Source organism: Bicyclus anynana, chromosome 22 (genome assembly GCF_947172395.1).
Source record: "Bicyclus anynana chromosome 22, ilBicAnyn1.1, whole genome shotgun sequence".
Lineage (NCBI taxonomy): Eukaryota > Metazoa > Arthropoda > Insecta > Lepidoptera > Nymphalidae > Bicyclus > Bicyclus anynana.
In genome coordinates, this window is record NC_069104.1 from 1,591,486 (window position 1) to 1,616,238 (window position 24,753).

General features: G+C 34.8%; 2 protein-coding genes across 9 annotated transcripts in view; one reads left to right on the top strand and one right to left on the bottom strand.

Moving 5' to 3' along the window:
* The window catches only part of LOC112043387 (tachykinins), a 67,496-nt gene extending 63,668 nt beyond the window's left edge, over positions 1–3,828 (top strand). Inside the window, exons 3-4 of the mRNA XM_024078787.2 lie at positions 773–1,026; positions 1,638–3,828. Coding sequence (XP_023934555.1) covers positions 773–1,026; positions 1,638–1,675 — 292 coding nt within the window. The 3' untranslated portion in view covers positions 1,676–3,828. The remainder of the gene's footprint in view (positions 1–772; positions 1,027–1,637) is intronic.
* A 1,947-nt stretch (positions 3,829–5,775) lies between these two features.
* The window catches only part of LOC112043386 (calponin homology domain-containing protein DDB_G0272472), an 81,177-nt gene continuing 62,199 nt past the window's right edge, over positions 5,776–24,753 (bottom strand). For all 8 annotated transcript variants that reach the window (XM_052888452.1, XM_024078783.2, XM_024078785.2 and 5 more), the window contains 11 exons: positions 24,292–24,423; positions 23,794–23,867; positions 23,261–23,356; positions 21,193–21,282; positions 19,784–19,988; positions 18,377–18,491; positions 17,425–17,563; positions 17,132–17,341; positions 16,311–16,787; positions 15,235–15,324; positions 5,776–13,821 (listed from right to left, as the gene is read on the bottom strand). In XM_052888452.1, the coding sequence (XP_052744412.1) occupies positions 13,597–13,821; positions 15,235–15,324; positions 16,311–16,787; positions 17,132–17,341; positions 17,425–17,563; positions 18,377–18,491; positions 19,784–19,988; positions 21,193–21,282; positions 23,261–23,356; positions 23,794–23,867; positions 24,292–24,423 (1,853 nt within the window). In that variant the 3' untranslated portion in view covers positions 5,776–13,596. The remainder of the gene's footprint in view (positions 13,822–15,234; positions 15,325–16,310; positions 16,788–17,131; positions 17,342–17,424; positions 17,564–18,376; positions 18,492–19,783; positions 19,989–21,192; positions 21,283–23,260; positions 23,357–23,793; positions 23,868–24,291; positions 24,424–24,753) is intronic.

Below are 24,753 nucleotides of genomic sequence, written 5' to 3' on the forward strand. Positions count from 1 at the left end.
CGTGAAATAAGATAATTAGATTATTTATTACTTAAGTGAAAGCCTCTCTAAGCAACTTAAGGCCTCCTTATTTAAAGGAGCATTAGTTATTTTGTAACGAAACAAAATAATATGATATTTCATTTCCTGACCCAGCCAGGATTCAAACTGTGTGGTTTTAGGTCCTGTAAAGTATTAAGTTCTTCTTTCTCCCAAAATTACTATATGGCAGATATGAAGTTTGTGTTAAAGCTTCTGGCCAGTTCGTGCGCTATAGCATGGTGCGGGTGACAGTTCGTTTCAATATTGAAATTTTGCCGCGATTCACGACATTAATAGGTACGTATTATGAATGTTATAAGGCAACTGTCACCTGCACCATGTTACAGAGCACATAGTTTAAACAGTATTCTAGCATTCGATCATTGTTGTGTTATGTAAAACAATTTACGTTCACGCAACTTGACCTAAAAACCTTTGCGTTTGTGTTTACTCTAATAGTGTAGACAGTGGAATATAAATTAATTGTTTCAAAAAGGCCTAAATCTATACTAATATTATAAAACTGAAGAGTTTGTGTGTTTGTTTGCTTGAACGCGCTAATCTCTGCAGTTACTGGTTCGATTTGAAAAATTCTTTCAAAGTTAGATAGCACATTTATCGAAGAAGGCTATAGGCTATATAATATCCTCATATTCCAAAGGGGAACCACGCAGGTGAAACCGTGCGGCGTCAGCTAGTGTTGTTATAAAATATAATAAAATGATTAATATTATTTTGTTTGTGTAAAAAGGATGAACGATGTAGAAAAACGGGCGAATCTACGCAAATTCTACGGCGTCAGAGGAAAGAAGTCTGTGCAAGTGAAAAGGCCTTACGACGTCTCGTTTCGGGGCAAATTCATCGGCGTCCGGGGCAAGAAGGATTTGAAAAACTCGGGGGCGCAGGAGATCAAGTTTTTATTGCCCCGTCCCTGGCCGAAAAGACGGGGCCAGGGGTTCCTGGGAATGCGGGGCAAAAAGTGGACCGACGATGATACCGTTTTAGGTACGGGTGAGCAAATATTTGGGCTCGTTGTTTACCTAAGCGACTGACGGCATCGCTGCCTCGTGACGTGTTTCTTTTTTGTTAATATTTTACAAGCGGGTGAAATTTATTAACCAGTTGCGAGGACATTTGAAGGCCCTGTAGAATTTCTATGTCAAAACTCACTTCCAACAATTAATATCAAATTTCAACCGAGTTAGAAAAACTATTAAATTTAAAATAAATTAAATAACACGTGTCTCAAACGGTGAAGGGAATACATCGTGAGGAAATCTGCATATCCAACCAACCTGCATAACCTAAATAAATAATTTGAATTTAATAGATAGAGTGGTATACCCATACAGTATTATTTGTCATAGAGTTTTGTCTAACATTAGCAACCCATATTCGGCACACTGTTGAGTGTGAGTCACCTCTCAGAATGACAGTGGTTAAGCCTCAGTTCACCACGCTGGCCCAATGCGGATTGGCAGACTTCACACACGCAGAGAATTAAGAAAATTCTCTGGTATGCAGGTTTCCTCACGATGTTTTTTCTTTACCTTTCGAGACACGTGTTCCTATATACACTGAAGATTACATATTTTCTTGTATTGTTTGTTTTTCAGATCCAGAACAAAGCAGTGAAGTTGTGATTCCGAACTAAGTCTTAGAAGCTACTTCTATCTACAGATATTCCGCGTCACCTACCTACCTACATACATACATAAAATGCAAAACAACTAATGTAAGCGATCACTGAGTACTTACCTAAGTATAAATTAAGTTCTGTAATCTTATTATTTGACTATTTGTAGACACTGATGAGTCCTGCGCTGATATTTTGTAAAAAGTAAACAATTATTGCATTTTATACATCTACTTAGATTTCGATGAATACCTACCTACTGAAACAATCCCAATTGAGGGAAAAGAGAAAATACCTAATTTTAATTAATCTTCCTTTCTGAAAGAGGGTTTGTTATTTATTGTAACTCATCATAATTAAATTTTAATAATACGTTTTGAGCAGAAAACAGTATTGTTCTCATAGTCTCGATTCTTTGTCAGTAGCTTTTTCTTCTCTTCTTCTTTTAATTTAGTGAATCTTTTTTTTAAATTTCGGAAGGGGTCAATTCATACGGCTATTATTTAAAATCAGCCTTGATAATAATTTGCATGTGCTTTTTGCCATTTTCTATTAGGTACCTAGTTCAAATTACCTAAATTTATATGACCAGTTATTAATTATTTAAATATTAGTACAGGTATTATTCTTTTGCTGTAAATTATTTATTACCTAAATTAGTATATTTGTAATAATATATTTTATTACTGGTAATACCTAGATACATATAATAATTTATAAATCTCAAGGCTTATTATAATAGCGTTCTTTGAGTTTCTACAGGATATACTTAGTTTTTAATGTATGTAAGACTTTTTATCAGTATTAAATACCTAAGTACACTAATTATATATTTTTTTATCCAGATAAACAATTTAGTAAAAACGATGTCATTTACTTATATGTTTTTATGAGTTAGTACTTTAGTAAGTTAAACATAATATAGGGCCTTTTATTTTAAGTGGTTCAACCCACGTCTTGAAGGTGGTTAATAATAGCAGTAAAATTAGAACGTGTATTAAAATACATACCTATTTTAAATTATTTACAGATAAATTGGTTGGTGGTTTATTTATTTATCATATTAAGTGTATAAGGTGTCAAATAAACGGTTACATTGCATGCCGGTAATGTGTATTAAATTATTTAGGAATCACACGCCCGCCATCTGTTATTAAACTCTTGAACTTATTTAGAACCTTTCATAAATATATAAGGCCAATTCCTGGGCACGGAACCTCCGTCCGTTTTTACGGAAGGAGAAGACCCTCACATCTAAATCCAATAGTGGACGGTATCCAAACAATTTGTCTGTCTACTTTTACTTTATCGCTCTTTTTATGTGACACCAACAAAGGATTAACCAAACCTATCAAACTATTGTTCTATTTTGTAAGAGAAATAATATGTATTTAAATTAGCATAAACAGTACTTATATCAGCTTAATACAATCCCAGTTCTACTCACATGCTTATTTAAGGTCGGCGCATATGTAGCGAAATTGTTACTATCAATTTATTAATGACTTTAAATAAAGTTGAAAAGTTATGAACTTTTAGATATAAAATCTTATGAAATGACGACCGTCACGACATTAGTTCCAGTTTTGGCCACTGTATCAGAAAAAGTTAGTGCATTACTACTGTGTCAATTTTTATTTAAATTAGTAGGTATGTACTTATTTATTAAAGCTTTCTTCGGCCAAGGGAGTATTATCGCCACGAACCATTTCGGTGTTTCGGTCTGAAACGCATTTCAATGTTAGTAACTACTTATCTAATAACATTATTATGTAACTTGATAATAACAAATGCACTATGTTACGTCAGATATGCCCTGACCTTTAAAATAGTAATTGATTAATACCTACCTCGGTAGAACTAATCAATTAATTAAAAAAAGAGTTACTCTTCTCGTAGGTTACGTTAAAACTTATCATAAAAAAAATTATAATTTATATACCTACATATTTACCTAGATTATGAATTTATTAACGAATATATTTAATATTAAATGTTAAAAATGTTAGAAAGAACTCTATAAAAATGTACTTTTAGCTATAATTCTCCATCTCTTGATGTTAATAAAGTAACGATAATGTCCTCACATTTTGTTAAGGCTGGCAAAATGTTGTAATAGTGTATGATAAACACCGAACAGTGGACAAAATATAAGCAATTGTCAATTTTAACTATTGCATTTTATTTCTTAATCCTTAGGTACATCCTTCATTACCTACCTACCTACTTCGCCGGTAATATACATCGGCCGTGGTTTAGTTAACACCCTCAAAGATGTACAGCTTAAGATTCATGTGCCGAGTGCCTTTTAATTTGAATTACCATGAAATCAAATTATTTTGGTCGACCATTGAAATAGCGCCATCTAGTGACAATAGAACAGAACATTATCCGTAAGTAGATGGCGCTTTTTAAGTTCACATAAATGCCATCTAACAGGTACAAACTCGTGGCGTGGTGGCGTGGGTACTTGCACATAATGTTTTCTGTGGCGTGGGTCAGTCAAATACAGTGTTGCCAGAAGGTTACTTTTGTAACCTTTTAGGTGATTTTTTGACTGCATTGGTAACTTTTAGGTTACATTAATAAAAAGGTTACTTTTACGTGATATTTCGGAATTTTTAGAATTAACTTAGAATTTCGTATATCTAAAACAGAACGGTCGTTAAATCAAGAAATACGGACAAATGCTCAAGAACTCATCGATGTTTCTGTGTCAATCTCACTATAAATTAAGACGTTACAATTGACGTTGCGAAATAAGCAAGTTGCAGTCACATTGAATTTCTTAAAAAAATCAAGTATGAATTTAAGAAATTAACGTCTATTGTTTTTTAAATCCTTGCTCTTTAATTATATTTTTCTTATCCCATAAGTAAAAGGCAAACAATCAGGGCCTTACTTAAGATGATTCTATTTACGAGTAAAATCTCCTTCGGTTTGTAGTAATTTAGTACTTGGCTAGTATTCGTAACAGACAGATATTAAAAAAAAAACAAAATTACTTTAGCCCCCAGAGGCTGAAATGGTGGTTTAGCCATGCTGTGGAACGCAAAAAGCAAGAGTAGTAGTAGTCAAAAGGTGACTTTTTACACAAAAAGGTTACTTTTTTTAATATTTCGGGTAACTTCTCATAAGATCCAACTGGCAACACTGGTCAAATAGCATCATCATAATCATCATCCTATAGTGGTGGATTTACCAGTAGGCTACGGCTAAGTAGCCTGGGGTCTAGGGCGGCAAATTTTACAGGGCGGCTTTGACACAAAAAACTTTCTCTTCTACAGAAATAAAAAAAAGTACCTTCCTAACCATAATTTTTATATCGTACGTAGTGATCATAAAGACTCGAACCCTTTAGCCCTGATGTTTAGGACTCGTAGTCTTTTTTAGGGCTCGACGAATGGAAAGCCTTTTAAAAAGACTCCGAGTCATAAAAAAGGCTCAAGCCATTTTTTAGACTCGAGTCCCATTTTAGGGCTTAATGTTTTGTAGTCGTAGTTTAGACTCTGGTCTTCTAATTTAGACTAGCCTTTAAAATGGAACGAGTTCTTCAGTTTACAGTGATTTGGCAGAAATTGCCATTAATTTAATATTTTATGTATAATAGGTACCCACGTTTGAGGTTATTTAACGATTTTTCTGTGTTTGATATACAGTTATGATATTATTTGAAAAAAGCCGCCATTTTGGAATTCCTTATTCCTGCATCGATTTCTTTCAAAATCGATATCTAGACATTGCATGAATGGCAAAAACAGATTATCTCAAAATTTTAAAAATGACCGCCATTTTGAAACTTCTTATTTCTGCACCGATTTCTTTCCAAATCGATATCTAAGCATTGCATTAATCGATCCGTCCAGCTATAACCCAGAAGCTGCCATGTAAGAGTTGGCCTATAAACCCATATAAAAATATAGGAGCTAGCCATCATAATTACTTGGCCGTCGATTGCTGATCTTAGTTGTAATTTATGAATTCAGATCGATTGCAGATATTTTGCATAATTATATTGCAAAATTTCTTATTAAATAAGTATAAAATAATACCCATTTGCATTCTTCAATCCCCTAGCTGACCCAAAACGTAAGTTACATACAATAAAACTGCACAAACAAATTTCATAATATTTTTTATTAAAACTTTCTCCTTATAAATCCATCGATTGCTAACATAATAAAGAAATAGAACGTACATAGAAGCCATGTCTCAATGTGATAATATAAATACAATACATGTTTTTATTATTTAGTATAATATGACAGCTAACAATCGTAACAGCGCCATTACGCACACATACAAACGCCTTCAACATGCGCTATAATAATTATTAATGGATGGTACAAAGAATAAACATAGCAAAAGGAGCCTTATTTGTATAAAGAATATGACACAAAACATTTTGCATTCATATATAATGCGGATAAATTAAGAATGTCAACACGTTGGTCGCCTTTTATTTGGCAAGTTATATAATATTATGTATTATAAGTAAAACCTTCTTCAATGATTAAGGTTATGCGGGCTACAGACCTTCAATGATAATTTTATACTATAGATCGGTTACTGAGCGCACACATGCACAATTTTGTCTTTAATTCCATTTATGTTTTACACTTCCTGAACACACAACTCGACATTGTAGACGATATTTAGGTATTGTTTGTTTAAATAGCGTTCGTTGTTGACTAACATTGAGATGTGGAAATTTCCTCTTTTGAGCGCATCATTTTTCATGACCTAGTAACACATCTAACAGTATTTAACGCATTGCCTTCAGATTTAACTGTACAGTTTTATCTACTGAAAATTTTTATCTGTAAAACTGTACACTTCTGTGTTTTGCATACACACGGTCGATCTACTAAACAATATGACTGTACAGCTAAAATTGGAGGTCTGTAGACCGCATTACATATACGACGAAACAAGAGCATCTAAAGATACTGAAAAAATCACCATAATTTGATAAATGTAAGGCTCCCTACACTAAATTCATTGTTCTCCGATCGTAATACGCCGCCATTTTGTTTCTCTAAAAAAAAAACTTATAAAATCCGATATGCATGACACTATTGACTATACCAAATGTATATAAATCATACGCCTTTATAGATTACACACAATAGGTAACCAAACGTACACTACAGTACTCATAAAAACCAAAATGGCGTCGTATTACATCGCTCACGTTCAGAAACCTTTGAATATTCCATACAAAAACTAAATAATATTAGAAAAAGAAAAAAATAACCGTTAAAATTATTCATAAGGCCGTCTTGTAGTTTCTACACGATTTATTTTATTGGGGAAAAAACGCTATATAAAATGGACGATTGGCAAAAATTGTAAAAATGTTATCTACAACAAAGCAAAGGAATATAATCAATACTAATTACATATAGGGACTGATAAAGGAATATAGCAAGTTATATTTTTAACCGCTTTTATAGTTTGGATACAACAGTGGAATAAATTTGACAGTTGACATCTGTCAAAAAATTACATTTCTCTACAACGATTGAAATATCGATCCCTTGACAAACGGGAATTTCCATTCTACTGTTTTTTTTTAATCCCAATATTAATAATTTATACATTATCAATCAAGTTTTACACAAAATTGAGTTAAATCTCAAACTGTTTTTTTTTTATATTGATATGTTATACAATTGCAATTTACTTTGGCGAACTATAGCGTAAGTATTGACTACTAAGGAAATATTATGAATTTTTGTATCAACTTTATGTAACACTTGCATATACACCTATATTATATACTCAAAGGCACAATTATCCGCCCACTTTAATATACTCGCGTCATATTAAAGTGGGCGGATAATTGTGCCTCTGAGTATATATACGCCGTTATTCGTCAGTCAATGGAAATTTAAATGGAATTAAATATAAGAAAAAAAATAATGAAAAATGGAATATACAATATAGTCGGGGAAAAAACACTAATCCCGGTAAATGTTAGTTTTAATTTGTTATTTTAACTACTAGTTTGATATAAATAGGAATTGAAAACATTTGGGCTAAACGATTAAGCTACACTAGACTTAATTATATAATCTGTCAAAATTGTGCAAATAATTTCAAGTTGAATTGACATTTTGACAGATTTTACACATTTGAATGAAGAGTAAATTGACGCCAGTGCACTCAGGTAAACTTTCAGAATTGTATAAAAACATAAAAGGTTCATCAAAATGTAATGTGTTAATTTTTAAGTTCGAATATTATGTTTTGAACATACATATAACACAATTTTGAAGCATTACTTAGTATGCACCAGATGAGATCTAACATTTATTTCATCATCATCATCATCATCATCATCATCATCATCATCCTTCGTTATTCCTTCACCGTTTGAGACACGTGGTATTTAATTTTAAAATGCACACAACTGAAAAGTTGGAGGTGCATGCCTCAGACCGGATTCGAACCTACGTCCTCCGAATCGAAGGCAGAGGTTATATCCACTAGGTTATCACGACTCTCCAACTTACAACTTTTATGGCAGATCAGTGCACAACCGTCAAATCACAAAAATCATTAGTGCAAAAAAAAAATAGAAACAAAAAAAAATGGGAGGCAAAAAAATTGTAATTGATAGAAACAGATTAAGATTATTAATATTTTGAATGCTAACTACTTATAATACAAAAATTGTTTATGCATGTTTAAACATAACCACAGCCTAGCTTTTGAAGTGTTAACAGTCTATGCCACGTGAATAAAAACAGTTTTATTAATGTCTATTGTTTTTAGTAATTTTTCAAATCTGCAAGAACACTAATAGTTTTCTTCCTATCCTACTTTAGCTGTCGATAAATTTCTTTGCAATAGTTCGACACTAATTTTTGACACTAGTCAAAAATGTGCATACAATATTTGACAGTTAACAAAGTTACTAAGAAAATCTACAGATATCTGACAGGTACTCAGACCAAAAGGGAAGTTGACTCATATCAAATTTAGTATAAACAATATTAATTTCGTATGGAATAAGGGTCCCAAATATATCGATATCAATTAATAAAATTTAAGAATTTCTTTTAAAACTTAATTCAAATAAGTATCACGTATTTTTTAAATTTTCCAAACGTCAAAGACGCTGTCGTCCATTTTGTGACGTCACTAACATCCTTGATGTAATAAACGTCGAATTAATTGTTAATACGAGCCAAAACGCCTGTCGGCGTTTTGGCTCGTATTTAAAAACTAAAATTTTGTAATGTAATCACGTCTTTTTTAGTCTAGTAGAACGAGAATGAACTATTTAAGACCATTTAAAAAAAAGTGTCAACTAGCCTATTGGTCTAAGGACAGGTATGATAGTCAACATTTGTAAAGCGAAACGCTAGGCTGGGTTCCCTATAACCTATATTAAATGTTTATCGCTTAATTGGTTTTATTTGTTACTAGTTCGTCGCAAACGGGCTTTCAGCTCAGCTCTAAGATTTTGTATAATACATAGCGAAATTGTAATATAATGAAGCTTGAATATTTTTTTTTGTACATAAAATTTGTTTAGTAAACGGTTCGCACCTATCTAGTAAAAATACCAAAAAATATTAAAATCATAAAGTAGTAAAATAATTATTTTATTCCAAAAACAAATAGATTATTTATTAAATTATATTATAAATTCATTCATAAGCAAATTAAAGAATAAATTTTAGTATCGAAAATGTTATTTAAAAAAATTTAATGGTTGAATTATTATTCTCCTTGATTAATTTTTACTTTTCACTTCAAGATGCGAACAGTATTGACAAATATATTAAAAAACAAAATGACAAACAGCATATGAGGTTCAACGACGACTCTTAGACTATATAACATGTTACGTAACTTGCTGCACATAATATATTACAATGTTACATAGTCTAATCTCGCTTTATAAGCACTTCTTTAGTTAATGTCTACGAAAAACAGTAGTTTTATGATTGCCAAGTATTTCAAAGCTAAATAAGTCTTATTCAGATATTAATCATAGGTACATTTTGAAAATAAGACTAAAATTTCTTTTTACTAGCATTTTGTCCGTGACTTCGCTCGACTTCGCTCATACACAACAATTGTATAACAAAATAATCACACTTTTATGCAATACTTTTCTACAATATTGCAAATCTTTTTATATTACTTGACATAACTTGGTAACAACTAAAAATGTTATATATATAACTTTTGTTACATAATGTTACACAAACATTGTGTGTGAGCACCATGGTGATTTTTTTTTTAATATATCCCGAGCATTTCAGAAAGACAAACAAAAAGAGATATTCTTTATATCTATTGCAAAGCTATCATACTTTATATTCCATCATTGTTTTTTAATTCGATTATACACAAATCTATGTCTGTCTTTTTACACATCTTCGGTGTACAATCGGTTCTCCGTCTATTGTATAATTTATATAACATTCATATTGAAAATCACAAATTAAACATGTCTAAAGCCAAAAAAAATATTATTTTAATAATAATAATAAAAAACATCACAATAAATAGAACTTAATTTAAATAATTATTGTAATACACAAACTGCATAGCACAGCGTTCCTATACACAACCTATAAATGACATTTAAACTCGTATAGTCCGAGAGACCACGACAAAAATGATAATTGAATGGCATTGAATGATTTAAACATTAAAAACTATATTACACTGCACGTTTCCAAGTTAAAAAACACCACATAGATGTAAATCTGGAAAATAATTTGGAAAACGTAATAACTTGAAAGTTTACACTAAGGATTGAAATAAACTACCATTTATCATACTATTTTAATCTTAATTAGTGGTATCAGAAAAGGCATCTATTCAAAAAGACTTAGTCGGAGTTAACTTGTAATTTAAATCCTGTCGTGGGCTCTTGGACTAATGAAATTGATTAATTCTTTTCCTAAAACTCCGACTACGCAATGAACAATTATTTATTATTAATTTTTTTTTTTATGAAAATATTATTTTTTTCTCTCATACATTAAACATGAGGAACGTTAAGCGACAATTATTTATTATCATTACATACAACGATATTTTTATTATTGATTTATATTCGCTTACATTTATTTAGCGGAACAAAAAGAAAGCTAGACACTTTTATTATTTTATTCATAAATCGTGGATTTGCGATATAAATGCAGTAATTATTATTAATATTATTTTTATTTTATTAATTCATGTGCCAACACAAGCTTGCTTTGTGATCTATTCGCCAGATCTACGAGTATAAGCAACGTCTGGAAATTTTATATGGAAATAAATAGTCATTCATACTTTTTGATAATAATTACTTAAAGGTATGATTTTTATCAACATTCTAATTACTTGTCCCATTTGTCAAGATTTTTATAAATTAAAATTTATACTAACAAAAATTTAATTTATTTTTTCATACATGGTAAATTGATTTTAATTTTTACATGAAAACAAAAATATTCATTTTTTTTATTGATTTCACTAATTAAACAACAATCTGAGCGAATAGGTCACTAAAAGCATTCACCCTTCTCGATGCGTACATATTGGCTAGGACGTGATAATGTTACAACATACAATTAATTGAAGACTGCCTCCTAACCTATAATCGTCGTAAAATACATTCTTTGTACTTTTCCGCTTTGAAATTAAATTTCATCATCTAATTAGCACCGTTTTTTTTTTTAAATAATAGGACAATATACAAGGCACCTTTCATAAAAACCGATCGAAGCTTTCTCATGTCATGTTATTTTCTTAGCGACTTTTTACCATGTAGTTTTTCACTATAAATATAATAATAAGTTTTTGTCATAATATGACCAGTCAAGTACCATATATGCATAAAAACACTGCCTACCCCGTAACCGACTTTAACTATCCATATCCAATGATATTTTTATACTATAGATCGTTTACGTCTTTACAAAATCACTGCAAAAAGTGATCCGAATAATAGGCTACAAAACTGAGCGCACACATGCACAATTTTGTCATTATTTATTCCACTATTTATTTATGTATATATAGTTTTTACACTTCCTGAACACACAATTCGACATTGTAGACGATATTTAGGTATTATTTGTTTAAATAACGTTCGTTGTTGACCACGACTAACATTGAGTTGTGGAAATTTCCTCTTTTGAGCGCCTGATTTTTCATGACCTCGTAACACATCTAACAGTATTTAACATCATTGTCCATATGGGATATTAAGTCCATTTCTCTGGTCAAATGTTTCTAGGGTGATCTAGCGTATCTAGCAAAAAAATAAACCCACCAATAACACTAGCAGTCTCAATAAATTTGGATTTAGTTTCTTTTCATAAAATAAATTCATTTTGATTTACAGATTTTCTATAAGCGTACAAACCCCCATTGCTCATTACTTACGTTATTTGCAATTCAAATTAAAAAAAATATTTAGTATGCCTAGCCAATATGCAAGCTGAGAGTGCCAATCCTTAATAATCCTTATCCCTTTAACATAAGATCGGTCGAATATTGGGATACGAATATGAGTCACAAATAATTTCGAATATATGAGAATTTACTAAGGATGCGTTATCTACTACGTTACAAATACATTCAGTAATCCAAAAAATAACAAAATATGTAAGTAAAATTTTCTCATACAATATGCTTTTTTGATAATAATAATGAAAAATTTCATTGCATAATCATGTCATCATTACGGACAGAAAAATGTCTCTAGGATCTATTTAAAAAATAATAAATATGACGTCACTTCAGGAAAGCGCATCCAATATCCGGCCGATATTATCACATTCTTACACTGGGTCAAATGTAAAATGACAGAACTTTCCGTGGGGCCACGACTTTTGCGATACGATCAGCGACGCGACACGATAGTCGTGGCCGACGGGTTTCTTCTATACAACTCTAAAGAAATGTATTGAAAGCAAGTCGACGTACATCTTCATCTTGCGCCTAACGCATTCGTAATTTAACGGCCCAATAGGAGTCATGTCAAAAAAAAACAATAATAATTAATTAACATTAGTTTAGTCTATAAAAATAAAACTGTTGAAAATAATTAAAGTAGCTCGCATTTTTCATTTATTTACAAATTAACGTACTAAGATCTTATGTGATGTTAAGTGACAATTCAATCTAAGATAGTATCTCGCAAATTAGTAGTAATACACAGCATCTAATCAGAACGCCTTTTCCGTTATGGTGGTAACTAGCCACAGTCGTAACCTACTTGTCAGTAGAGTCTGATTTGCTTATTAGAGGGCCTAGTGGCAGTTTGATACTGTGACGATCGCGTTAACGTGAACGCGAATTTCTAAGGAATTGAAACAGCGCCATCTAGTGGCACTATTGCACAACTGTTTTAATTCCATATAAATTCGCGTTTACGTTAACGCGGTAGTAACAGTATGAAAATATTGAAAACTTCCACTAGGTGCACAGAACTCAAACTTAAAGAAGTTTAGAAAACATAAAATCTTAAATGACCAGACCAGAAATGGGAATTTAACCCAACACATCGGTATCGCTGCATTAGCATGCGTAGTCACACCGAAATACGTTAAATGACGTCATCAAAATGCTGTAAGACATCATGGAGACGCAAGATGAAGCCATCACATTTCTGTACATTTGTATACAATTAGTCGCACGTCGCTTACCGACGAGGTCGTGGCCCGACAAAGACTGTCCAAACGACGGCGCCGTGGCCCGACTAGGCTTTCGCCCGGGTGACAGGGGGTGATAAGGGGAGACGAGAGAAAAAAGTAAAATTTTTAAAATTCTACCATCTGTCCGATAACATTCAGTAACCTCTTTTGTTTAGCTTTACGGCTCTGAGTCGTACATTTGTGTTGTTTTATTTTCTTCTACCCCCGTCTCCTCTTTACCTCGAGCTACCCTCCAGCTACGCCCGCGTTCCCGTGGTTCGGTTAGATCGCATTCTGCAGCGTCAGCGGATGGTTGTGTCCGTTGTGCGTGGCGAAGTCATCCAATTTATTGGTCACCTCGGCCATTCGCTCCGTTTGTATGAAGTTGGCGGATATGTGGCCAACATTGGCGGATATATGGCCAACATTGGCGTTCCCGTTGTTGGCCTCCAGTATTGGCGTGTTGTCCACTTGTTTTGTCGTCTGCTCGTCTGGTTTGTCCTTTGTCTGTAATATTTATAGAATAAAATTTAATGACAATGTTATGGCGAATATATTATAATCCGATTTGTCCTTTGTCTGTAATGTTTACATTTAACTAGCGACCCGCCCCGGTTTTGCACAGGTGCTATTAAGATACTGATATTATAATTAGTACTCATCATATCATCATCATATCAGCCGATGGACGTCCACTGCAGGACATAGGCCTTTTGTAGGGACTTCCAAACATCACGATACTGAGCCGCCTGCATCCAGCGAATCCCTGCGACTCGCTATTCAATTCAATTCGAAATTCGAGTCGAATTAGTACTACAGGATATCTTTTTGGCGTACCCAGCGCCAATTAACCGCTGTGCCTCCGTTTTTTAAATATCTGATATATTTTCTGTACTATAATATATTTGTACTTTTTATTTAAAACATTAACCTTCCTCTTGAATCACATCTATTTCTGAAAACTGTATTAAAATCCGTTAAATAGTTTTAAAGATCTCGAAGTTCAGCTGAAGTGACATCATTTTATACTGTTTAATGATGATAACGTTATTTCATAAAATACAATCTAATTTTGTATACAGTCTAGAGCCGTCTGCCTCCATTCACCGATTCATGCTAAAGCGAAGATTTTTTTATTAGGTCCCTCCCCTGTAGCCACGTCCAAGTGACACGTCGATTCTCTTTCTACGATTGCAAACGCTTCGAAAACTAGAAAGATGTATGGGAATGAAAATGAAATGAATGGAATTTTCATAAATATTTTGCACGCCTATAACGGCAAAACAAGTTCGGATCGAAATGTATGCTTAATTTTATTAACCATAACCATATGTATAACCCATGTTTAAAGCGAATAAATAAATTATTATTATTAATTATTAATGGCATTTGCTATCGACAGGTCACGTGATCAAGATCTGTCATTCCCATACATTTTGACGTGACAACGTCAACGTCAACGTCCCATACATTTTATAAATTGGTTTGCCGGGTGACACTTCAAGAAACTGCGTTACGCTCCGCTCACGTTATGCGCTCACAATGAGAGCGAGTGAGAGGCACGCGTCCCTTCCACTCGGGCATGGTTAGCCCGCCTAAGAGCGAGAGAGACAGACATAAAAAGTGAAAGGCACGCGTCCCTTCCACTCGAGCACAGTTAGCCCGCCTAAGAACGAGAGAGACAAAGCGAGAGAGAGAGAGAGAGTGAGAGAGATAGGCATACACACCGGTTCAAATTATGAATATTCACATTAAAATTATTTTACCACTCAAAGTCGTTGTCACGTAAAACTTTCGCCCGTATACCGACTTTACAGGCAACAAATTTTTCTAGTTTTCGAAGCGTTTGCGATCGTAGAAAGAGAATCGACGTGCCACTTAGCTGCAGGGGCTGAATCGACAAGTGTGCATATAATGTACCTCATGTTGTTGGGACAGTCCCAGCAGGTCGGCAGTCACGTTGCCGTTGTTCATGACGGGCGCCGGCGACTGGCTCTTCGTCTCTTCGGGCTGTAACGAATTGGAGGACGAAAATTTACACCTGTTTGGATTCTACACGTACCGGAACGCTAAATCGCTTGGCGGTACGTCTTTGCCGGTAAGGTATAACGAATTGGAGGACGAAAATTTACACCTGTTTGGATTCTACACGTACCGGAACGCTAAATCGCTTGGCGGTACGTCTTTGCCGGTAAGGTAACTAGCCACGGCCGAAACCTACCACCAGCCAGACCTGGATCAATTAAGAAAACCTCAACCAGACCAGCCAAGAATCGAATCCAGGACCTCAGTCTTGTAAATCCACTGCGCCACGGAGGCCGTCAAAATTGTATACTGTATTAGCAAAATAAACAATTTCATTTACAAGAAGACGTTATTTAAACACAATTCCAATATGAACAGCTAAATATTTTATGAATTTTTAATTTTGGCAAAAAGTGAATCCGGAAATGCTACCCAGATCTGATGGAAATTATATTCATTCTGAAACCGGGACTTCGTCAGAATATGTCAACTGTATTCTATTCAACATAGAATATTTAATTAAAGCCAGACAATTCAAATCACATGCAAATCTTATCACATTTTGTTAAAACAAAATCGAATATTGACTACCAATAGCGGCCGAACCGCAAATATCACTCTTGTTTTGCGATGGCACGTAGAGATATTTACGGTTCGGCCGCTATTGGTCGACTATTTGTTGTTGCCCTTAGGCCTAGTTCGGACTACTTTAGTATTTTAGTCAAGTAACAACGATTTTTGGGCAGTAAATCCAAAAATTGTTCGTACTCAACTAAAATAGTTTGTCCTTCCTCTTAGGCCTACAGAGATTTGTGTGAACAGACAGATCTCTTTTATTGCAATGGGACGTAAAATACGGCGCCATTTAAGGTTCGACCGCTATTGGTCGACTATTTCTTTTCTATATCATGGTATTTCTTAGGCTTACAGAGATTAGTGAACAGACATACATACAAAAAAAAAATTTTCACCTGACTAGGGGCAAGCTGCAACAGATCCGTAGACTGCATATTGCCATTGCTATTATCCACCGCGATCTCCACCGACACTGGCAAATTCACATTCACATTCTCCCTCACAGTCACTATCGATGCACTGTCACTAACCGACGACGCACTCTCTAGACTACCCACCAATACATCCTTTGCACTATCATCACTAAACACATTCACATCAGACTTTCCACCATCTTGTGCGAAATTCACTAGAAGCACATCATCTTGTGTATTTACATGTACAATTTCTTGTTTCTCCGTTTTGGTTTCAACTGTTGCATCTTCAGATAACTGTGTGTTATTGTTTGTTGTGGATGAGCCATTTTCTTTCGTTGTAGCTGTTGCACTGTCTACGCTATCCTTTGTTACATCTACTGATGTGTTATTCTCTGTGACTGATGTGTTTTGTTGTTGCGCTGATATTTCTTGTTGTTTCTTGTCTTCTTCCGCTTGCTGTAAGATATTATGCATTCTTAACACAATACAATTTTAGATTAAAATAAATAATAATTGCTATAAACGACTTGTCCAAAGATAGCGTAATGGATGATAAAATGAATAACTATTTATGAATTTTTAGTATAAATAAAGAAGGATATTGGACACAAGAGGTGCACCTTGACTAACAACTTGTAAGAAAAATAAATCAAAATCATTTCAACATTTCAATATTTAACTACAATCAAATTATTTATCTTTCTACAGCAATAATTAACAAGTAATAATACAGTAATAGTATTTTCTACAGTAATAATTACTGCTGTTTTTCTATTTCAATCTAATATTTTAACACTTACTTTCTTCAGGCGCGTTCTCGCCATTATAGCTTCTACTCGCTGCTTCCTCGCTAGCCGTTCACGTTCTTCCTTCTCTGCTTCCTCTCGTTTTAACTTCTCCGCCTCATCAGCAGCCTTCCGCCTCTCTTCTTCTTCTTTAACCTTTAATTTCCTTTCTTCTTCTTCTTTCGCGCGACGTTCAGCTTCTTCTTTTTCTAATTGCTGTTGCGCCTAAAGTAAAAAAAAGTTAAATTATAATGTTTTAAAATATATTCTAATGACTATCATTAATGAAGGCTTTATTAATGACTCACCTCAATGGCCTTTCTAAGCTTCTCTTCTTCCATTCTCCTCTGTAATGCCGCTAATTCTCTCGCTTCTTCTTCTTCGCGCCTCTGTCTTTCTTCTTCTTGTCTTTGTCTCTCGGCTTCTTCTTCGGCTTCACGTTGCAATCTGAAATTTGTTACATAAATATCATTACAATTAAATATAATTTATATATTTAATAGAATAAATTCGGTAAATATTTGACTTACTATTGCCTTAACGAAATGACATCAACAACGTTATTTTACATCAATTGGTATAAATTGACTAGTGGTAGTGGTGAGTGATGAAACTTTTGTTGAAATAATCAAATAAGATAATAGCGTAAAAGAAACATGAATCACTACGACCGATGGTAGTGGCTTATTTTTTTAAATCGTACACCGTGGTACATAATAATTACCTTGCAGTTTTTTATAAATTTCATTTTTAAATCAACATTGTTTAAAATTAAAAAAAGGACAAATAAATAAATGAGAGAAAAAAAATCCAGCAATACAAGTGTTGGTCACGATATTAGATATCTCGCGACGACATTGATGCAATCGGTGGAATCTCAAATCAAAACGAAACAAATCTTTACTATTTAAACTTTAAACATAAATTTTATCAATAGCTACATTGGTCCCAAGATGCTAGAATGAAACCCGAAGTGTCCTAGGTGGTCCGAGGACATCAAGCGGATTGCAGGGAGCCGCTGGATGCTGGCAGCTCGAGACTGTTGTGCTTGGAGGTGCATGGAAGAGGCCTATGTCCAGCAGTGGACGTCTATTGGCTGATAATGATGATGATGATGATCATCGAGAGCTTCTTTTGTGCACGATGGTGCCTGTGTCAGGAGACCTCAAATCAATTCAATTCCTATCCCATCCTGCACTGGAATGTCTATTGACTGTTGATGATGATGATGATGATGATGATGATAATTGCTGCACATACCGTTGCCTCTCCAGCTCGGCCTGTCTCTCCAACTCCTCCCTAGCGCGCCGTCTTCGCTCAGCGAGCGCCGCCTTCGCCTCCACCTCCGTCGTTATACGACGGGCCACCATAGACGCTGCGAACGATATACAGCTATATATTAAATCAAATTAAAAAAAAAAAAACATTTATTTCGATTAGGCTTAGTTTACAAGCCTAATAGAAAAGTACAATGAATGCGGGGTGGATGAAATGGTGACAGGTGTCATCCTCAAATGCCTCTTAATGGGTAAAATCATCCTCCTATTAAAAAGTGGATGCATAATCAGCGACCAAAAAATGTCCCCACTCAATATGTGCCAAATTCTTGGCACTCAATTCAACTAGTCGCATTTGAACTCAATCCTTAAGTTTAAATTTGCTCTGTATTTGGGATTTTATTGAATATTGGACAACATTTAAAGGTCTTTATATAATTTTCTTTACCAATAATTCTAAAACTGTAAACAGGAAAATTGGTCAGTTTTTAAGTGAAATTTTCTACATTGTGCGTCCCTTTATTATAAGAAGTCAATGGGTAAAATATACAAAACGGTCTTAAGACCAGTCTAGCTATATGAATCAAAATGTTGGGCTTTAAAAGAAATGAATAGTAGGAGAATGCATGCGAACGAAATACGTATGTTAAGGTGGACGTGTGGTGTGATAAAATAAGGAATTAATATAAAAGAGGAAGTCTGAAAGTGACAGAAAAATTGAGGAGTAAAATGTTAGCTTGGTATGGACATGTAATGCAGAGGGATGAAAGCCGTATTAGTAGTAGAATGTTGAATTTGCAGGTGGAAGGACACAAGAGAGGAAGGCTAAAGAAGAGATGGCTGGAGTGTGTGAAAGAGGACTTGTACATAAAGGGAGTGGATGATGAGTTGACAAGTAATAGTTGAATGGAGGGAGTTGACATATTTTGCTGACAGGAGATAATGATGAGGCATAATTTACAAGCACTGTTCAAAAATCAAGTTATGTCATGATTCAAAAGTGGTAATTAAAGTCTAAAACTTAAAATTAAAGTTACGAGGGTTCCAAACGCGGCTTAGTCCGAGAAGAGCCCACAACAAACTCAGCGAAGTTAGTTTTTGTTACAACTAGACAAGCGCGTTCCACCATAGGCTGCATCATCGCTTACCATCAGGCATGATTGCAGCTAAGCGCTTGCTTATTCAAAATAAAAAAAAAAAAAAAAAAAAAAAACTAGACACCCGCGATTTCGTCCGCGTAGAATTCAGTTTTTTACAAATTCCACGGCAATTAAAAAAGAAATCACAATAATCTCAAGGGCCCAAAAAAACCCATGACTTCCCAGTATTAAATCAGGCCACATAACCGTTGTGCTATTGAGAATTAAGCATAAAGAGAATCTAAACTCACCAGTCATTTCATTCTCTTCAGTCTTTTCAACCGACGGCTCCTTCTTCTCTTCCCGTTTATCTTCTACCACCTTCTCGGCTGGCTTCTGCGTTTCCTCTGTCTCCTTCTCCGCTGGCTTCTGTACGTCTATCGATATTTTCTCTACCTTCTGTTCGTTATTCGTTTCAGACTTAACCTCTACTGTTTCTTTGATTTCGTTTGTTTCCTAAAAAATTAAATTATCATTAAGGGACAACGCAATCTAAGATATTCCTCACCTCACTTTCGGTCCCTGTCCCGCGCAGCCCTTCGCCCCCCGTCGCCCGCATACTATGGGAGAGTCATCAACGAATTGCCAAGCTATAGTAGCTTAAGTTAAATGACAGCTCACAGACAGACAGACAGACTGGCATAGCAAACTATACAGGTATAACAGTGGCGAGCACTTTATATGTGAAAATATAAACTGCTTAACCCTGACCTGTATTGGAATAATAATTTTCCATTTCACACAACTTGTGTACAGTGTGTACCCTAATTATGAGCCTCGGCCTCTAGCCACGTGGCATGTCGACTCTCTTTCTAAAAACGCTAACGTTTCGAAAATTAACAAAATGTATGGGCATGACAGATCCGATCGACAACTTGCTCAGACCAATTATTTTATAGGACCTGCCTCGCTAGACGTTACTTTTCTGTCAAAGTACATGATCAACGATCTAATGCGATTATGAAAACTGTTTCTATAGAAACGATGTTAAATAGTTGTAATCGTGTTCGTCGGTTAAAGAGCTCCTTTTGTGTAATTGAATTGTGTTAAAAACGGACATAAATTTCTAGTTTAGTATAAGATATATACAAAATCTAAGCTCGTTTTCCTCAGAAAATGACAGACAATTTTGTTCGTGACTATGAGTGCGATACAGGTCCTTCTATAATTGGTCTGAGACAACTTGACTCATGAATGGTAAATGGACTCATTCCCATAGGTATCAACCCACTACTACTACTACTCGTCGTCGTCGTCGTTATCAACCCATATACGGCTCACTGCTGAGCTCGAGTCTCCTCTCAGAATGGCCCAATGCGGATTGGCGGACTTCACACACGCAGAGAATTAAGAAAATTCTCTGGTATGCAGGTTTCCTGATGATGATTTCCGTCACCGTTTGAGACACTTGATATTTAATTTCTGAAAATGCACACAACTGAAAAGTTGGAGGTGCATGTCCCGGACCGGATTCAAAACACCCTCCGGAATCGGAGGCGGAGGTCATATCCACTGGGCTATCACGGCTCTCATTCCCATACATTTTTAATCTAGCGTTAGCGATTGTAGAAAGAGAATTGACGCGCCACAGGGCTGAAAACCTTACTTTTTTAAAACACTGTTGTTGACTACAGAACCCTAAAAGGCCATGTCAACGCACCTGATGGTCCCCGATTTGCAACGCTTCCAGTTTCTGCGTCACCTCCACCGCGTTCACTTGATTCTTCAACTGCACCGGCTGTGGCACGCTCTGGAGCAACAACAACAATGAACAACTGAACTGAGACAGTGTCGATTACTAACTCTATGTTTACCCGTGCATAAGACGAAATTTTATAAACATTCTGTTACGAGGGCCTACGAGTTCCATCTAACTGACTATAAATATACTAAACTATCTATATGTTATTATAAACATTGTCTGTTATTTGCTGATAATAATTCTTCAATGTCATGATTACAGTTTTTCGTTTATAAGATACTGATTTGACTAAACCTAAAGATTCTATCTTTAGCTTTATTATTTAAACTCAGATTAAAGTAAACTATTTACATTTTATAATTAATTTAAATATTATAATGATATTAATTTCATAATGTTAGACTAAGCCGTAAAACTGTATAATTAAAAAGTAGTTGTAAGATACAGAAACCATTTTGAATTGTAAAACTGTTTGAGTCATAGTCGGTAATTATTTTGTCGTCTGGTAGTCAGTCGAGCGCGATCTTTGTTGGTGATAATACACTTTGTTGGAACTATACGAAGATTTTCATTGCTGAATACACATTCCTGACGACACGCTGCCCGTCTCAGTAATAATTCTTTCGTTGTGCAAGCCGTTAAGTTATGGAATGCTCTCCCTTTAAACATACGGCAATCAAAGACACTGGACATTTTTAAAAATGCCGTAAAGACTCATTATCTGGTGCAGTAAAGACGATCTGTATATATTATTTCTCTTCAATATAATGTATTTATTAGTATATTTTGATATGTATTTTATTCATTATTGTAGGTATTTGTGTAATATTGTTTATGTATTAGGATGTAAATTATTTGTATGTATGTGTATTACTAATACTATGGTTATTTTTGTTTTACGCCACCTGCTGATGTCCTTAAGTTTTCCTAAATCGAAGGTTGCCTGGAAGAAATCGCTACTTAGCGATAAGGCCGCCTTTTGTATGCTGATCTCTTCCTAATTTGTTTTTTATTTCACTTGTTTTTGTCTTTGTGGTGTGCAAATAAAGTATATTTATCTTTATCTTTAACAATGTTTCAGAGGGGTTTCGAACATTTTTGTATGGTGGGTTGGTATTTCTTTTCTATAACCGACTTCGAAAAAAGGAAGAATGTTCTCAATTTGATGAATATGTTTGTTACCTTATAATTTCGTCATTAATTGTTAACCAATTTTGAAAATTATTTTTTTTTATTTCAAAGACTACTTCCAGATACAAATAAGTGAACAAACGTGCCCATATTGTGACGTGTTATCAAACATGAAATTACTTATTTTGGGCTTAACACACGCAGACTTTGAAAAACAACCAACACATAAACAGATATTTTTTGTACTTTTCAGCAGAAAATTCGTAGGCTACTACGTATTATAAATCGATGGATTTTTCAAAGATGAAAAGTACCTTACGAATATTCTGCTGAAATGTACAAAATTTATCTCTTTATGTGTTGTGTTAGGTGTTTTTTCAAAGTCTGAGTGTGTTAAGCTCAACAAAACAAGTAATTTCAATATATAAATAATTTAAAAACTTAAATAAAAAATAATTTATGTGTGTCCCCAATACTTAAAACTGAAACTCATTTTTTTTTATTTTTCATCATTCCCATACGTGTAAGGTAAAGGAAAAAAATGATATTAAAGTTTCCAATATAATTTTTATTTTCGAAGCGTTTGCTACTGTTGAAAGAGAATAGTAGTTCGACGGCCATGTGGCGCAGTGGGTAGTGACCCTGCTTTCTGCATCCACGGCCGTGGGTTAGATTCCCACAACTGGAAAATATTTGTGTGATGAGCATGGGTGTTTTCCAGTGTCTGTGTGTATTTATACATTATATAAGTATTTATATGTATATTAATATTATAATATCAACTATCTTAGCACCCATATATATTTATTTTAAATAAAAAAAATAAAAAAAAATAGTCGTGCCACATGGCTACAGGCGCCTGCGCCTGTGCACGACTATTCTCTTTCAGGTATACCTTAGGTATCTCTTTATCGACGCTGGGATCCTTGGACACGCCCGGCGACGGCGACAGCGTGCGACCCGGCGACGCCGACAAAGACTTGCCGCGAGACTGCAAAACATATATACATCCTTTAATATTATAGTAATAAACAACACAACACCAGGGCCTGTAGCCATTTTGGCACGTCGATTCTCTTTCTACAAACGCTAACGATTTGAAAACTAAAAAAATATAGAGTAATGACAGATCCCATCGATAACTTGATCACGTGACCCGTCGATAATGAATGTCATTCCCATACATTTTGAAATTTTCGAAGCGTTGGCGACTGTAGAAAGAGAAATGGGCTTGTGGCTTGGGCTGCTTGGTTCCTCACTCTGAAGCTCTGACCACCGGTTGCTTGGACACTCAAGCTGGAGTGGACTTCTTTTTTTATATTTTTAATAGTGATTTTATATGTTATTTTAGTATGTATGTATAGTGTTGTTTTAGTATGTGACATAGTTGAAAATAAATATGTAAGAGTAAAAATGAACAAGACCAACCTTATCATGATCTTTGGATGGCTTTGGCTTTCTATGTAGCGGCGGTTTACCTTCGCCGGGCGCGACGGGACCAACTGGAAATAAAAGACATTCAATTGTATTTCAATCGATTCAAATTAAATATTCAATTGATTTGCTGGGGTAAGCATTATTCAAACAAGCTTCTAAATGGAAAATTCCTTTTTAATATTCGAATAAATCCTCTCGAGGGCCTAGCTAAGTTACACATCAATTTATATAAACGCAAACGCTTCAAAAACTGCAAAAATAGAATTGATGCGAAACTTGGGTACAGGCCCAGGGTAGACTGTGCATTACTGAATATATGTAGTGCAAGCCACTAACAGAAGGTTATATCCAGCAGTTAAAGTCCTCTGGCTGGTGAATATGATTATAGCCGATTATGACCACAGTGGTCGCGTCCCGAGACACCGATGGCGTCGTGGAGACACTGTTGGCGCCTGTGTCTGTACCTGTGATGATGACGATGTCACTGACCTGGTTTAGACGACACGTGCAGTGAGAGCGGTCGTGGGCGGCGCGGCGTGGTGGCAGGCCGGCTGACCACAGTGGTCGCGTCCCGAGACACCGATGGCGTCGTGGAGACACTGTTGGCGCCTGTGTCTGTACCTGGTACGTCAGTTTACAATCAGCGAGATAAGACTATTTTACAAAATCGTCACTAAGCGATAAAACAAGATTTTTTGGACTGTTTATGTTAATATTTAATTAATTAAACTGCCGTACGACTGGATATAAAATCACGAAATTGTGGCTATATTATCACAGCCTATTTTGAAATTGAATACTTAGTAGTATGTTTAGTTGACAAGCATTTTAACTTTGACTCTGTAGAGACTCTACCACCGGTAGGCATCTTACCACTACATCCACAGTCAAACGTACCTACTTCCCGCAACAAATTGACGGTAGTAGTTTATGCTTTTAAACTATTATAAC